This window comes from Panthera leo, chromosome B4 (genome assembly GCF_018350215.1).
Source record: "Panthera leo isolate Ple1 chromosome B4, P.leo_Ple1_pat1.1, whole genome shotgun sequence".
In the NCBI taxonomy this organism is placed as follows: domain Eukaryota; kingdom Metazoa; phylum Chordata; class Mammalia; order Carnivora; family Felidae; genus Panthera; species Panthera leo.
In genome coordinates, this window is record NC_056685.1 from 130,159,453 (window position 1) to 130,176,828 (window position 17,376).

Consider the following 17,376-nt stretch of genomic DNA (forward strand, 5'->3'; position numbering starts at 1 on the left):
GGTATCCATCCACCCATCCATCCGTCTAGAAGTCCTAGCTGTGCGGGGTTGACACATCACTTTCCTAAGACTCAGTCTCTGCATCTGTAAAATGGGAGTTTCATCACCTACCTTATGGGCAGTTTCAAGGACTAATGGGCAACCCATGCAGAGTACCATTCTCGTACCCAAGGCAGAGGAGGGCTCAGTAAATTTCCCTCCGATCCCCTTTTCTGTCTAAATCCTGCCCCACCCCTGCACAGGTGTGTCTGGAGAGCCAAGGCAGGATCCACACCCCAGCAGGTCCACAGCCTCCGGAGCAGTAGAATCTGATTGGTACAGCCTTTATTGTTTCTCCAGCATTTTCCAGAAGAATGATGTCGTTTGAGGGCCGCAGGGGGTGGGGGGAGTAAAAAATAACATAAACACACTGAACAGAAACGCAGGAGGGCAGCTCGAGGGGCTGAGATTGGGTGTTTGGGGCAGAGACGGGGAAGGCCTGGGGTAGTCACAGCCTCTTAGCTTTCGGCCACCAGAGAGAAGAATTCTGCAAAAGAAGAGGAAAGAGAGGTGAGTCAGAGGGGGACGGTGTGGAAGGACTCGCCATGGCCTGACGGCCGGGCCCTGCACGGTGCTTCCTCCTGGCTCTCCCCTCTGCTGCAGGCCTGGAGTGATGGAATGAGTGAGTGTGGGCACGAATGAATGAATGAATGAATGAAGTCAATGAGAAACGGCGAGCCTATCATCATCTCTCTTTTGTTTGTTTTACTTAGAAAAAAGTTTTACTTCCAGTGTCATTGCCATACGGTGTAGGTCTATTCGTTTCAGGGGGTACAATAAAGTGATTCAACACTTTCGTGTAGTACTCAGTGCTCATCCGGGTCAGTATACTCTTTTTCTTTTAATGTTTATTTTATTTTTGAGACAGAGAGACAGAGCACGACTGGGGGAGAGGCAGAGAGAGAGGGAGACACAGACTCCGAAGCAGGCTCCAGGTTCCGAGCCATCAGCACAGACCCCGATGCGGGGCTCGAACCCATGAACTACGAGACCGTGACCTGAGCGGAAGTCTGAGGCTTAACCGACTGAGCCACCCAGGCGCCCCTTTGCTAGAGATATTCTTTGATTGGCTGCAAATCTTCTCCTCCCCAGCAGTGAGGTGGTCAAGGAAAGAAGGTGAGGCAGGGAAAAAAAACCAAAAAACCTCTCGATCTGCTATGTCTTTATCAGCCTTTTGTATTTCTTCCGTAAGTTTTCTGCTCATCTATACTCTCTTTCAAAAAAAAAAAAAAAAAAAAAGAAAGAAAGAAAGAAAGAAAGAAAAAGAAAAGAAAAGAAAGTAAAAGGTGATTCCAGTGAGCAACCTGATTCAAGAGCCATTGTGTGTTTTTCCTCCTCAGGGGGCTCAACAAGACCATGGAGGAGACTGGAGGAGGTGACATCTCCGTGCCGCTCAGGCGGATGAGTGCGTACAGGTGCTCAGAATGAGCTGGGCCCTGTCTCCCACAGCTCCTCATTTAACTGACCATCACGCAGGAAACTGGGAGTGATTCCCACTTTACAGAAGGGGAAACTGAGGCCCAGAGAGACGTGGCTTTTCAGAGCCTCCAGGGCTGTAAGGGGCTGAGCTGGGACTTAAGACCGGGGGTCCAGCTCCCTCCACGTGACTTGCGGTCGAGTCCACGGTGGGGTCACGTGCCCTCCCGCCCCAGGAACATCCACCTGCCCGGCTTCGCCGAACACTAAGTAATGATGTCAGAGATTGGTGTCAGCACTGGGAGGAGATCCAGTGTCCCCCACTGAATCCATCCCCGCCTAAATAAACAAAGGGGTGTCTCCGACCAGGTGAGGGGAGGCACAAGGGAGCCAGAGATGATTCTTGCCCTGAAGGAGCTTCTGGTCTGGTCAGGGAAGAAACAGTACCTGGCAGGACATGCTCCATGCTGCTGGCCTCTTTTCTGAATCTCAAGCTCGCTGGGGGCATTCCCACCACAGGACCTTTGCACCTGCCGTTCTCTCTGCCTGGTGGGCGCTCAGACTTCCTCACGGCTGTGTTCCCAACTCAGCTGTCCCTCCTCCTGGGGCCTTCTCTGGCCATTCTGGTGACGGTGGTGACCCTCCCCTACCGTGATCCTCTTTGCCATCACCATTTCTTGCCCTGCGCACAGCGCTTACCCCTCTTGAAACACTTTGGGGTACGTTCCTGCTTAGTCCCTTGTGATCTGCCTCTCCCGCTGGAACAGAAAGCTCCAGGGCCCGCCCACCTTGTTTCCTGCCCCACCCACCACCCGCCTCCGAGCCAGACCCTGAGAGGCCGCACGTGTTTGTGAACAGTTTGCCGATGGATGGCGGGCCCAGAGACTTCGCTGTCACCGGGAGAAGAGGTGCCTTCTGTTTAAGGCGTCAGCAAAACTTCAGAGGGCATGTGGCTTCTGATAGAGTCCTGCGAGAAGATGTGGGGTTCCCACAGGAGAAAGCAGATGGCGGGGAAGGGATCAACAGGCGGGGGCCTTTGGCGGGCAGGGGCTCAGAAGGCAGGAAACAATGGGCTGGATTTGGGGAACGCCCAGTAGCCATTTCTGGGCTGGCACCCCCTAAATCTGACTCTGCCGCTTATGGGCTGTGTGACCTCAGACAAAGCGCTTGGCCTCTCTGAGCCTCCCTGTCATCATCCATAAAAGGAAGAGAAGTCAGCGCGCTTCTTGAGTTGGGAGAAGGCAAGAAGAGCCAGCAAATCTCTGCCCCCCACCCCCAGGAGCTCCCCTGCCCCTGGTTCTCCATGCCCCTCACCTGGGGCGTCCTTGCTGCGGCAGTCCTAGGGGCTAGTGCCCCGCGGCCAGGTCTTCTGAGACCTTTATTTGGAATAAAGGGGGGCCCAGGGGATGTCTGCCCGGTTGTTTTTTCTCTCCGGGAGACAAGAGAGGACAAGAAGGAGTTTGCCACCCTCTGCCACGAGACATCTCTGAGATGCTGCATCCCCAGCCCGCCAGCGTGTGGGGCCCCAGGGCCGTCCCCATCACGTCTAGAAAGGATTGAGAGTAAGGGTTCCAGGCCCAGCCTGGCGCGTTTGCTGGGAAACGTGCCTCTCTGGGTGTCGGTCCGGGTGTCGATCTGTCGGTGTGTGAAGGTAGGGGACACTAATGATTTCTTGTGAAAACATGGCTTCAGGGTATCAGAAGTATGTGGGGCTCCTCGGGGCGCGTCCCCGCCTCCCCAGACCTTGTACGAGGCACGTATGTCAACCCCCACCATGCAATCTCTTAGTTTGCATCCTGTGCCCCCACAGTCACGTGGAATGTCAGCCCTGGGGGACGCTGGGGGAGGGGTGTATAGAACTCAACATGCTACTGTCGCAGCTCTTCTGTAAAGCCAGCATTATGTTCAGATAAAAAAGCGAAAAAACTGATCCCTGCCCCGCGGAGGGACATGTGCCTGGGCTCCTTGCCTTTCTGGGGTTTGAGCTGGGAAGTGGACGCCACCCTCTCCTGTCCCCAGGCTGTCCTCGAGGACAGGGAAGGCAAGGGACCTGGGTGTGGGCGTCTAGGTATCGACTGGAGGTGGGAGAGAGGTGGGGGAGTCCTCTAACTGGTCCTGAAAACCCCCGGGGCTGCAGGCTGAGCGATGACAGCGACTGGCCGGGATGGACCCGGAGCACCAGGTACTCTAAAAATCCCTCCCGCGGGTGGGGACCAACGCGTCTGCTTCCTCAGCCAGGAGCTCCTGTGACCCTGTGACAGCACCTCGGGAGACAGGTGGTGCTTGTCATCATGCTGTGATCAGCATTGTCCGTTTTTATAGGATTTAAAAATTCTTGGGGCGCCTGGGTGGCTTGGTCGGTTAAGCGTCCGACTTCGGCTCAGGTCATGATCTCACGGTCCGTGAGTTCGAGCCCCGTGTCGGGCTCTGTGCTGACAGCTCGGAGCCTGGAGCCTGTTTCGGGTTCTGTGTCTCCCTCTCTCTCTGCTCCTCACCTGTTCATGCTCTGTCTCTCTCTGTCTCAAAAATAAATAAACGAACGTTAAAGAAATTAAAAAAAAAAAGAATTCTTGGGGCGCCTGGGTGGCTCAGTCAGTTAAGCGGCCGACTTCGGCTCAGGTCATGATCTCTTGGTCCGTGGGTTCGAGCCCCGCATCAGGCTCTGTGCTGACAGCTCAGAGCCTGGACCCTGTTTCAGATTCTGTGTCTCCCTCTCTCTCTGCCCCTCCCCTGTTCATGCTCTGTCTCTCCCTGTCTCAAAAATAAATAAAACGTTAAAAAAAAAAAAGAATTTTTATGCATGGAATGCAAAATGCAAAGCATTCTATATATATTATGTCATTGGATTCTCACAACTACTGCATGGCAAGGATGCTTCTGTCTGCATTTTACAGATGGGGAAATGGAGGCCCCAGAGGTAATTAGCTTGGCCGAGATCACACAGCACACGTGAGTCAAGCTACTGCTTTTAGGCTCCTTTCTGAACCCCGGAGCTTTCCGACCTACTTTGACCTAGGCATAGAGTGACACAGGAGCCAGCTCAGATATTGCCACCCCCGTGACTCTGTCATATCAGCCCCTTTTTATTTACTTCCTGGTGCTTAGCACTCTCCGGAATGAACTTATTTATGTACTTACTTATTTTTGTCGGTCTCCCCCTACTAGAGTGTAAACTCCAGGCTTGTCCACCAGCCTCCTAGCATACAGTGTGCCCACCGGCCCACAGCAGGTGCTAATGAACAAATGCCAAATGGGTGGACTGATGGAGAGATGGACAGATGGAAGGATGGATGGATGGAAAGATGGAGGGATGGATGGATGGGTCACGAGTCCTCCTTAGGGTCCAACAAATTCTGACTTGCCTCATGTCCAGTTTTCACAACAGCCCTGGGAGCTGAGTGGGGTGATTCCCACTTTATAGACGGGGAACCGGAGGCCCGGAGAAGTGAAGTGTCAAGGCCATGCAGCAAATAAGAGGCAGAGGCAGGATTTGGCCTGTGGTCCCAGGAACACCCTCTCCATGAGTGCGGAGAGGCCATTCCTGCTTGGGCTAGCGTCCCAGATCGGGCGGAAGCAGGGACTCCCTCAACCTGCCATTTAATCTGGAAAGCTGGCCAGAGCCCATATATCCTGTCCTCGGGCACTAAGTTTGCTCTGCGCTAGACTAAAAGGAGACATGAGTCCGTCTGCCAATACCAGCTCATGGAGAGGCTGTTCAAAGGGGAAGCTGGTCCTTAACAGTTTCCCGACCCCCACTGACCCCCCCCCAACCCTCACCCTAGAAATCAAGGGGCGCCTGGGTGGCTCAGTTGGTTGAGCGTCTGACTTCGGCTCAGGTCATGATCTCACGGCTCATGAGGTGGAGTCCCTGCATCGGGCTCTGTGCTGACAGCTCGGAGCCTGGAGCCGGCTTGGGATTCAGTCTGCGGCTCTCTCTGCCCCTCCCCCCACTCACGCTCTTCTAAATATAAAAAATAAAACATAAAAAAAAAAAAAAAAGAAATCACGGGTCCTGGGACTGCTCATCCGCAAGGAGCCAGTGAATGCCTTCACCCGGAGTGGCATTTGGTGGGGTCAGCATGAGGGGGACCAAGGAATGCCAACCACGGGTCTCTCCCGTGGCAGTCAGGCCACTTGGACTGGGATATATCTTGGACCTGCGGGGTTTTCAAAAGCTTCTGAAAACAGACTCCTTTGCCCACCCTGGGATCCACTCTGAAGCAGCCAGCACGGCACGAAGGCCACACGCCCCGGCTTTTTGCAGAGAACACTAGATTCTAATTTTATCCTCCCAGAAGCTAGCAGGGCATTTTGTAGACAAATTGAGGGCAGAGGTCACCTCTTCCGTACCTTTCGTTTGTGCCTCAGGGCAGAGTTCTTAGGAATCAGCCAATTAACGAACAGCCCTCTTATCAAAAGGAAAAAAAAAAAAGTGTCCTCTAAAATGTCCAGGTTTCCCCTTAAGGAAAAACAAATGAGCAAAACATCCAAAGCCTTGCGGAAGTCTAGGTCAATTGATTTGGCGGAGGGATGCTGGGACGACGGATGGGGAGGAGGTTCTGACCTTGGTCCTGCCTCCCGCTCCCGCCCCCGCCCCCGCCCCCGCGCCCTCACCCCTCCAGGTGTCAGTTTGCTCCTGTGTGCAATGTCAGGTCGAGGAGACGCCTTTCCAGCTCTCGCAGAGAGCCTCGAGCAAGGGATCGGGGAGGCAACTCCTGCCTCCCACTCATTCTTGCTTCCGTGACCTTGGGCCGGACACGTCGCCTTACTGTGCCTCAGTTTCCCCATCTGTAAAAGGGAGCTCCTTGGCTCCTTTAGAGGAACCGGCGCTAAAGCCCCTGTCACCGGCCTGATCCGTAGCCGGCGCTCAGCATTTGGTAGGCTGTATACAGGTTAATTCCACCTCCCTTGGGTCTCCTCTCCATCCGACACAGGTTGGAGCTTCGAAATGTCAACAAAAATCCTGAGGCAAAGACAAGGAGGGGGTGGGCAGCAGAGGGCAGGGGGGCGGTCCAAAAGATCGAGAGCCGACCTACGGCAACTTGCCCGCACCACCTACGCCATCCGAGTTAGGAGCCCGCCTCCAGCACGCCCATCTGAGGACACTCGGGCTCTGCCCCTCAGTTTCCACGTCTGTGAAATGGGGATACCGAGAGCATCTCCTCATAGGGTTTCTGGTGAGGACTACATGAGATAATGGGTGAGACGCGTCTGCTGTGTTGGTGCCCGGCACACCGAGGGAGCACCTCTAAATCCAGATGGGAGGGAGAGCATCCCTCTGGAAGGACGCAGAGCCCCACCTCTGCCCCCTGAGTCCTCCCTGGAGATCCCCAAGGGCCAGCCTGCAGTTTCTTCCTCATCCACTTAGAAAAGAACGAGGGGGTGGCGACGGGGAGGCTCAGAGGGCGAGAGGGCGCAGCCTTCTCCTGTCTCACAGGAAACTGCAGTTAGCCTAATTAGGTCGGTCCCAGTCCCAGGGCCGTGGGGATTGGACAAATTTAGAAGCTATTGACAGGTGAGACCAGCACATGCTGACGGCCCAGAGAGAAACTGAGATGGACCTTGAGTCAGCTCTTGGAAGCCTCTTTCCTTTCCTCTGTCGTGACCACCGGGATGGAGGCACCGGCCTCTTGGTTTATCACCTCGCCTCTAAATAGCTCCCGGGCTAGGTTGCTTATAAATCAGTATTGCAAACAGGGATCACTTTCCCACCCGGGGGGGAGCGGGAGGCGGGGTTATTTGGGGTCAAGCCAGATGGCGGCAGGGAGCGGCCTAAACGGTCCTGGGGGCTCACTCCGTGCCAGGCACTTCCCTGGCTGTCACCCCATTTCTTCTGCACTGGCTCTCTCGTCCCCATGTTACTGACAGGGAAACTGAGGCCGTGAGTCACTCGGCCAGGAAGATTCTAATGCCGGCGTGGGGTGCATCTCTCTCTCTCTCTCTCTCTCTCTCTCTCTCAGAGGCTGGGGTTCTGACTCACGCCAGGACCCATGGAGGCAGGAGAGGGATAAATGGAGAGGGGACATCTTCCCGCCCCCTCCCTACTGTCCCTTCTCACAGGAGTGCTGCTGCCTCCCCCTTAGCGCCACACAGGCCGGACTTAGGGCATCCGCTGGGGAATTAAAGCAAGCATCGCGCTAAGCCCAGAAACCATTTATAACTGGAATGTCTCGGCCCAGCCTGGCGGAGGGAGTGACAGAGTCAGGGGACTCGGGTTCCCTGCCGCCACGGATTTCTGTGTGACTTTGGCACTTAACGCCCACTGGGCCTCAGTTTCCACAACTCTCAGTGGGGGAATCACAGACTCTGTCTCCCCCCCCCCCCCCTTATAGGGCTGATGTGACGACACGGGGAGACGGGACAAAACGCCACCCGCCTTAGGGCTCCACCACCAGGACTGCGGCTGGCCCTGAGGTGCTCATCCGGCCTTGCCTGGAAATCAAATCCCGACCTCTCCTTCCATCCCTCTCACTTTCCTCCCATCTTAGACCCCATTTCGTCTTCTTTGAGGGCTGGTGTTCGTTCCGCAAGGGTTTCGAGGAGGCTTCCGAGAGAAAGCACACATACAAAATAGGAGGGAAGGGGTCGTTTCCAGAACACTCACTTAATTCAAGCAACGACCCTTTGAGATGGGTATTTTTATCCCCACTCTGGGAGGAGGAGATAGATGGCCAGGGAGAGAAAAAGGCTTGGCCGTCCACACTGCTCGTGGGGTGCGCAGGTCGTATTTTCTGCCTGACTTTAGGTGTTTCGGCCCAAGGGCGCCCGCCTGCCCACCACGTCAAATGGGCTGCTTACGGATGAGAACAGATTTCGCCAGAAGGAAGCAGAAAAGGCAGATGCCTCGGGGCACATGAGTGGAGCAGACTGCAGTGGTCCAGGGATAATTAAGACTAAATTTTTCAGCCACCGAAGCAAAAAAGCAAACCACAGGCTCTTGAGCTGGAATAGCCTGGAAGCATAGGAAACAGGACCCATCACAGTGTCGGGTTTCAGGGAACCGGTAACTAGATGGCGTGTGTGTGTGTGTGTGTGTGTGGGTGGGTGTTGTGTGGGTGATAACCACTCGTCCTGTCAGCCTGCACGGTCCACACGGGCAGGCATTGGGAGTGGAGAGCCCAGGCCGGGGACGCGTCCTCGTGAGAGGCAGGGTGGCGGTGGGGGGAGGGGCGGGGAGGGGTCCTGGCTGGACCTCTGAGCCTCAGTCCTGCCCCTGCTACTGAGCGACCCTGGACACGTAACCTCCCCGTGCCTCTGTCTCCTCATTTGTAGAAGGGGGAAGTGTGATAGCACCTGCCTTCTAGGATTTTTGTAAGGCAGTGGTTCTCAAAGTACGGTCCCCGGAGCAGGAGCGCCACCTGGGAACTTGGTGGAAAGGCCCACACCTGGGCCCCACTCCAGGCCAAAGGACTCAGGAGCTCTGGGGGTCGGGCCTCCACCAGGTCGTCCTGAGCTTAACTGTGTGGGCGGTTAGGCACTGGCCCTTCTCTTTCCGCATCTGTACCTCCGTCCTCTGTCACAGGTGACGTGTGCTGAGTTCAGCACTGGGCCGGGCACACATTGCCACCTTGGTGACGATTCGCTCTTCCTACCCCCAGCAAACCAACCTTCTTGCCCCTTTCTAAACATCCCTAAACTTCCCAGCCTTACGCCTTTGCTAAACCCGACGCCTTGCCCGGGGCTCCGCAGGGACGGCCCCCCACCCCAGACTCCAGCCTGTGGCTTCCTGCCCACAGCCTCCAATCTGCCGAAACGCCTCCGTTCCTCCCTCTCCAAAAGGCTTCTCTGCACCTCCCTGGTGTCGCCGTTCTTTCGTGCGCCTGTACCTAGAGCTGTAAGCGACGTGTGGATGGAAGGGAAATAGAGTCACGGCCACCGTTTGCCGAGTACTCACAATGCTCTGGGCCCCGCACTCAACGTGCACAGTGTCACGGAATCCTCACAAATGCCAGTGACCCATGCGTTGTCCGTGCCCAGTTTATCAATGGGCAGCTGGGGCTCCGGGTGGCTGAGCCACTGCTCCGGGGCACCCAGCCAGCAAATAGCGCCGCTGGGAGTAGGGTCTAATTCATCTTTGCCTCCCTGATAGCCTGGCACAGGCTTAGCACTCGGGAAATGTCTGTTAGATCAGTTGCAAAAGTTGAGTTATCTCTTTAAAATATGAGTTCGGCAGGGAGGGAGAGAGGGAGGGAGGCAGGCAGGGAAGCAGCCTAGGATCTGGCCTGGTTTTTCTTTATCATGTAGGTTTTTCCAGAACAGCCAACCCTGGGGCCCCCGCCCCCACCTAAGTGGCTTGCTGAGGAGGGGGTGTGGGGACAGGTGCCACTCACCGGAACGCACCAAGACCAGTCACCCATTTCTCTCCCGCACTTTCGGCTCAGGCTCCTTTCAAGTCACCTCCCTCCTTTGCAGCCACGGGAGAGACAGCTGGGACTAGAAGGCCAGGCGCCCGGCTGCGTCTGACCCTGTCTCCATTTTGGTCGCGGACAGAAAACTTTAATACACTACACGCACATTCGGAAGCGTTTTAACTTTCCCAGAGCAGTTTCGTGTTGACAGCCACTTAATTTTCACAACCAGCCCGAGCAGGTCCTAGGATGAAACTACGCACCTCGCTTGGACCGTTACGAGCTGCGGGCACAGCTTGTGGGAAAGAGTTCTTCCAAAGCCTTGTTCCCCCACTTATGTCCTAGCTCTTTGAACAGGCTAAGCACCTTCAGCCTCAGTTTGCCCATCTGCAAAACGGAGATCATTCTCAAGGCTGTTGGGATGCTAAGGAAGGCAACGCTGCTGGGGGGTGCTCTGGGGGTGCTCGTTACACCTCAGCGGAGAAGCATGCGGGGACCACCAGCCTCTCTGGAAGCCTGTTCTGAAAGCAAAGCTTGAAAAGCAAGGCCCAGATATCCCTTTTCCTAATTCCTAGCTGATTGCTGGCTGGCTCTTTTTCCTGGCTCCCCTTCAGGGCCGGAACGGTATGTTTGGGCAAAGCCAGAACAGGTCTTGAAACCTGAAGTTACAGGATACCAGGACAAGATGTTGAGGAGGATGGAAGATAAGGAATTTCCATCTCTGGAATTTGAGAACAGGAGGGCCCACAGGGCCCTTGGGGATCAGTTGGCCTCATCTCCTCGGATTACAGATGGGAGACTGAGACCCAGAGAAGGAGAGAGACGGCCCAAGGTCACACAGCCAGTTGGGGCAGAGCTGGGACCGGAACTCAGGCAAAAGTTGCAGGCAAAAGTCAGGGGAAAAACAAAATCCCAAATCATCCTTGATTCCCTATGCAGCAGGGAGAAAAAAAAGAGAATCCGTTCCTTTCGGGTTGTTCAAATTTAGAAAAAATGTACCAGTTGTGTGTGTGTGTCTGTGTGTGTGTGTGTCTGTGTGTGTGTGTGTGTCTGTGTGTGTGTGTGCCTGGCTTACATGACAGAGCTCTCAGACCCAATGCATTTCCTTCTAATCCCAGGGAGTACAGGACTACCTCTCCTCTCCCCTTCACGGGACAGCGATAGCTCCAAGCTTTTAGCATCCAAACGTCCCAAGATCCATGATGTGTTCAGGCCCCAGGTCATGGTTACTCACCATCGATATCAATCTTGCCGTCCCCATTCGTATCGCCAGCGGTCATCAGCATCTTGGTTTCTTTCACAGACAGGTCTCTGGCATCTGGGTAGAAGCCCTTTAGGATGAATCTGGGGAGAAAAGCCAGGGAGAGAGTCAGGTGGAGGTCACCTTGCAGGGACAGGTACGGGCCACCGGGCTAGGCAGCAAGCGGGGGACACGTATGCAGCTGGGCTGAGCGTCACGGGTGGGTGTGCAGAGAAGGACAGGCTGTCCTCCGCAAAATGGGGACCCCACGCCAGGCAGGGCACCTGCATTTGTTTATTTATTCGGCCAACACCGCAAACGCAAAAGTGTCTTCTCTGTGCCAGGGCCGTGCTGGAAAGTGGGAGCACAGAGCAGGAAGGCACCTAAAACAATGAGGCGGAGGTCAAGACCGCACGGTGTGATGGGTGCGATGGTGAGGAACTAGAGAAGGGTGCTCAGAGGACGCATCCATCCCACCTGGGGTGAGGGGGAGAGTCAGGGAGGCTTCCGGGAGAAGGTGACATCTGGAGAACAAGCAGAAGTCAGCCCGTGGCGGGGGGGGGGGGGGGGGGGGAGGAGGGCGGCGGGGGGGGGAAGGTGGGTAGAAGGGGAAGGTTCTAGGCAAAGGGTACCCTTGTGGGATGATCTGGGGTGAGACTGAGACTGGATGGACAGGGAAGTCCCTATTGCGAGGCCTCTCTCCACACCATCCCCCTTCTCTTGAAGACGAAATCCAAGGCAGTCTTGGCCAGAGAGTGACGTAAGACGAGCCTGGTGGACGAGCCGGGTGCGTTTTCCTAGTGATGACCTTCCCCTCCTCCGCTTTGCTCCCAGGACTCCTGACCCCCAAAGTTGGTTCTGCATCCCCACCTTGCCCGGACACTGCTTTAGCTGCACTGTTACAGAAGTGCAGGGGGCGGGGTGGGGAGGGTCTGCGGGATGGTGGAGGGTGCCTTTTAGGCAAATGACAATCAACGAACTAAATACTCGGGGTAGCGCTCCCTGTCTTGCGTGTGGTGTGAAGCATCCAGAAAACCTGCCTCTTCACGTGTATTAAATTATTAAGTAGCACCCTTCCGTTAGCCATATTAAGTGGCTATAATTTAACCTAGTTAGTTGCACTTTCTGCTGCGGATTTTATTCCTCCGGAAGCAACGGCGGTCAGGCAGAGTTATTTTCTGCCAACGGTGCAGAGACAAGGGCAGCCCTGATGGGAACTCGGCAGTAAGAATTCCAGCCCCCCACGCCCCCTCAGCCGGGGCCGTCCCCGCAGGCCTCAGTTTACCCCAGCTCCTCCTTCTCGATGAAGCCGCTCTTGTCTTTATCCAGGATGAGGAACACCCTTTTTATGTCATCCGGGCTCTTCTTCTTCAGGCCGACCATTTGGAAGAACTTTTTGTAGTCGAAGGAGTCGACAGCTGTGGGGGGTGGAGAGCAGCGGGTTAAATGACAAAGAAGGGGCGGGAGGGAAGGGCAGGAGAATGGGGGTGCCACAGCATTTGCCGACTGATCTCCCTGTGCTGGTGCTGGGGGGGAGAGAGGGGTGTACCTGGGTGGGAGGGCTGAAGGAGCCCAGACCAGGGGACGGGTGCTTTGCCCAAGGTCACGCGGCTGGAGGTGGGAGAGGTGGGTTTGCCCCCACGCTCCGCCCTACCCTTCGCCGATGGCAGAAGTAGCCTTTGAAGGCAGCGGGGCGTCCCGGGTTCCATGAAGGCTTTTGGGTGGTGGCCGAACGGGGGCGGGCAGGGGAATGGGAGGCGTTGTGAACACGGTGTGGTGTATCTTGGTGGGGGGCGGTGGTCAGCCTTTTTTTTCCGGCCACAGATGGTGTTGCCAGAAAATCGACAGAGGGAGGACAAGTGTTTCTCAAGGTCACACAGCGGGAGGAGGAGGAAGGGGGGAGGCCCCAGAAATGGTGGCTTTGCTGCAGATATCCATCCCAGCGGGAGTTGGGGGCGTGTTAGAAGTCTCCCTGGGAATTCCCAGTTAAGTTCCTTCTCAGAGGGGGAAGGTGGGTCAAGGAGAAGAGGGTGGGCTATCGCAGTACCCCAGGAGCGTGGTCTCCCAGAGCTTCTTACCCTGAGGAAGGGACACCAAGCAGAAAGGAAACGAGAGGCCCCCTCCCCAATTTTCTATGTCCTGTGCTCCCTTTCAGGACCCTAGAGAGGGTAATTTGGGGGTGTGGCAGGGAGGGGTCCTGCTGAGAGCCACGTTCTCCCCTCAGCCTTTGGCCGAGGGAAGTTGCTCTGTCCACCTCTGCCACTCCAGTAGGGGACCGAGACCGGAAGGTGACCTTAGTTCTAATCCCCCTCCTGCCCTGCTAGGTGACCTTGGGCAAGTTTCTGGCCCTCTCCCAGCCTCAGTTTCTCCACCTGGGTGAGGGGAGAGAGGAGGCAGGTAGCAGCTAAGAGCTCAAAAGCCCAGGGCAGCTCAGAGAGGTGGGGATGCCTGCCTGCTCCCCGCCCTTGGCCGCCTAAGGAGGCTGGAAGTTGGAAGCGCTGAGGATGCTGTGCGCAGGGCTGGGCAGAGCAGAGCGCCAGCTGCGGGAAGGTCACCCCGCTCGCGGGACAGTGGAGGTGGCTGGGGGGAGCTGTTGGGGGGGTGCTCTGACTCCCAGAGAGGGGCTTGGACAGTCAGGGAGCCAACAACCGCAAGCCGGAAGAGTCCTGTTCTAAACGGGGGGGGGGGGTGTCTCCGAAAGGGGCTGCTTGGAGAGAAGGCGGGCGCACCTGCAACCCCTCCAAGTGCCTTAACGGGAGGTATCGAGCGCCCACAAGGACCCGAAGGTCCCGCTTTCCACCCCGGTCTTTGCCCTTGGTCCCGGATCCCGAATCCTCGCAGCAGCGCGGCCACCCGGCAAGTTTCGCTGGGCCTCCCCACCCGCTCCCTGCGCCAAGTGCCGCCCGAGAGGAGTTTGGGAAATGGCGAGGAGCCCCCTGCTCCGTCCGGCCAGCGCCCCGCAGGAAGCGTGGGCAGAGGAGCGCGCGGGAGCACTGGCCCTCCGCGGAGGTGCCGGGGCCAGGGTGGTGGATCCGGGGAGAAGTCTGGGGAGGGGAGCGCGCTTGCTCACCGGTAAAGGCCTCCACCGCCTTCTTGATGTCCTCAGCCTCGAGCAAGTCTGTCATAGACATCCTGCAACTGTTGGAGCGGGCAGAGCAAGTGCGAGAAGATTAAAAAGTGCTTTTCTTATCATTTCTGCTCATATGACCAGCGCTGCAGTGCTGCGCGCCGGGCGCACGCCCGCCGGCCTGGCGCAGAGCCAGGGGGCGCGGGGCTGGGCGCGCAGCCAGAGCCGCTCAGTCCCGCCGCCGCGCTGGCCGGGCAGACGCGCGGACCCGCTGTCTCTCCCGCACCGCCCCCGCCGGGGTCCTCGCGATCCCAGGGGGCCGCGCGGCCAGGGTGCCCGGGGAGGGGGCGACCTCTGGAATTTATGGGGCTGGAGGGTTCGCCTGCCGTCAAGGGCGCGCAGGAGGCGCCAGCCTGGTGCAGCGCAGCGTCTCGGGTCGGTGCACCTCGGAGGCTGTCCCGCCACCTCGGGGAGGATACGGGACTGTCGGGGGTGGGGGGGCGAGCCCAAACCCCGGTGGGTCCCTCGGCCCTGCTCCCATTCTCTCTCCGCTCCTACCTCAGCCTCTGCTCTTGTCTGTCCTGGATGCAAATTTATGCTGCAAAATCTGAGCGCTGAGGTCTGGAAATCTGACCCCACAGGGGATGGCCGGGAGGAGGTGGCAGGGATGGGCGGGGCTGCTCAGGCCCTCCTCCCGGTGCCCCATCCCACATCTGGCCAGGGATGCCCTGAAACCTTCTTCTTCTTTCTTTCCTAGTCCGACTTTCCAAAGAACTGTTTTCAGATCTCCACTAACTACTCGGCTTCTCTGGTCTCCTGAGCCACTGAACATGGGAGTACAGTGGGGGCTCAGACTGCTGCCCCCGCAAACCCTTTGGGAGAGGGTGGGGCGGGGAGAGGCTACTTGAAATCTTTATGTCCCCTGTCCCCACTTGGAGACCAGAAGACTCACATTTGGGGAGAAGGTGGTTACCTTCAGACCACACTTTGGAGACAAGCGAAGCAGGTTTTATGGCTTGAACTTCACCTCTGGGAAATGTGGACACTTCCCAATCGTAGGCAGCCAGAGACCAGTTGCATTCTTTCCCACAGTCTCCCAAGGATTCGGGCTGCAACCAGCTGCCTCTAGAGTGTGAGGAATGCTGGACGGGGAGTCAGGATGCCTGGGTTCCGGATCTGCGGCTGTGCTGAGTGCCTGTGTGACCTTGGGCAGTGACCTTCCCCTTTTCTGGTCTTCTGTCTCCCTGTGTTGGTGGTATTGATGGTCCCTTGTGGTGGGATCTTTAGACTCCGGCGGAAGGTGTAGGCGGGTGTTCAGAGGCTGAGGCTGGTGACACTTGGTGGGCGGCCGGGGAGAGCTGTCCAGCTGCTGGAGTTCTGGCACGCTGGCTGTCAACACCGTCTCCCTCGGCTCAGCCCTGGACGGCTGCCCTTCCTGGAAACCTTAGGACAACACCGCTCCGGTTGCCCCCTGCCTGTGAGTCAACTCCTTCAGTCGACAGCCCTCCAGCCGGCTTCCCAGGAGCAGAGGCTGCAGCTCCTGACATGCTGTCTCTTGCCGCCGGGTCTTCCGCGGACCCCTCAACTGCCCCCGCCATCTCTGCCCCCAGACGAGCTGTTAACGTGGATGTGCTGGGCTTCTGTGCTATCATTTCGGCCCTCAGGCTCAGCTCACTCCAGGGGCCTATTTGGAGAGTCTGTTTCCCTAGCTGAAGGAGCCTCATGCTATGCTGGTGGGGAAACTGAGGCCAGAGCAAGTCAGTGAATGGCCGAAGGACGCACAGCAAGGCAGTGGCAGAGAGGGAGCCCCTCCCGGATCTGCTGGCTTGGAATTCAGTGACCCTTGTCCTTGGAGCCCCTCCCCGTTGCCCAGGACCCAGCCCTGTCAAGTCCCACGAGTGTGCCACAGACCACGCCCAAACACTGACCCTTGTGGCAAAGGCTGGAGCCACTGGGCAGGCCCATCCTCCCTCCTTTCCCCTATCTCTGCCTGCTAGACAAACCTTCCAACAACTTGGCACCCTCTCTGGGCCGGAGCCCACCCGCCAGAGCACCAGATGTTATTGGGTCGGCCTGCCAGCCCTCCATCCCCTTCCTCCTGCCTCCACTGCCCACTCATGGGCCTCCTCTGATGGCATCACCAGAGTCCGCAGACGTCTGGCTCCACCCATCTCATCCCACAGGTGGGGAGCCTGAGGCCCGGCCACGGGGAGGGCTCTGCCCCAGGCCACACCAGGCATTAGGCTGGAGAGCCCAGGAATTCGTACTCTCAGCCCTGGACCCCACAGCGGCGGACCTTCCAGCACCCCCCTCCCAGCCCCGTGTGGCTGTGGGAAGGGGCAATGTGACTGTCCCGTCCAGCTGGCTTCCTCCCCACGGTAGCCCCCCGTCCTCCTCCAACCTCAGTCCCTGCCACTCACCTCGGGTAGGGGTGGAGGGCTGGAACCTTCGCTGAAAGGCTGGGCCGGTGGGAGGTCCTGCAGGGAAGTGAGCCTGGTCGGGGGGGGGGGGGGGGGTGGCCACCTATATAGGCTTCTGCTCTGGCTATTTTGGGAGGTGGCGCTACCCCAGCCCTCGGCCCCCTCCCCTTCCGGTGTCAGGTACTTCCCAACTACGGTGCTGGGTGTCTGTATCACATTCACCCTCCCTGGTTCCATCAAGCCAAGCCTATTAATAACCCTTGGCCCCTGCCTCCCTCCAGCACCCACAATCGAGGCCCGGGCAGGGCTCGCCTCCTCCGTGAAGACTTCCGCGACCACTTTAGATGGAAGCCCTGTCTCGGCCCTCCAGAATCCTGCAGAAAAGGAAGAGAAGAAGTGGGCAGATGAAGAAACAGGAACAGTCTCTGTGCACAGGGTGGGGCTCGGTTCTTGTATATACATCATCTCCGCATCACAGACTTGCTGTCCAGGCCTGGTCACGTCTGCGTGGATGAGGAAATGGCACAAAGACGTCAGGTGTTAGGGAAGTCACTACCCAAAGCCGTGAACCTGGAGCCCTGGATCCCGGAGTGGGGCCCAGCACTTTCGGGACACGATCCAGTGCCTGGAGATGTGTGTTCTGGGTGTTTTCTGACAAGCCCCTTCCTCTCTTTGCATTCCTGTCTCCCCATCTGGAAAATGAGCTCAAGTAGGTGCCAACTTCACTCTGTAGATGGCTTGGGAGGGGGCGGGTCTAGGAACCGCCCTGAGATTATACGCGGAAAGTCACATGCAGGTATGTTCTTGTGAAACGAAGGCCCACAGCTTTTATGAGACGGTCAAAGG

The 17,376-nt window shown here is 57.3% G+C and overlaps 1 protein-coding gene across 1 annotated transcript; it reads right to left on the reverse strand.

Moving 5' to 3' along the window:
- Positions 1-307: 307 nt before the first annotated feature.
- On the reverse strand, positions 308-14,749 carry PVALB (parvalbumin). The gene is made up of 5 exons (XM_042944670.1): positions 14,669-14,749; positions 14,114-14,181; positions 12,329-12,461; positions 11,038-11,147; positions 308-526 (listed from the first exon to the last, which is right to left on the reverse strand). Exons 2-5 carry the CDS (start codon positions 14,172-14,174, stop codon positions 498-500), a joined length of 333 nt encoding a protein of 110 aa, XP_042800604.1. The 5' UTR covers positions 14,175-14,181; positions 14,669-14,749; the 3' UTR covers positions 308-497.
- Positions 14,750-17,376: the final 2,627 nt, after the last annotated feature.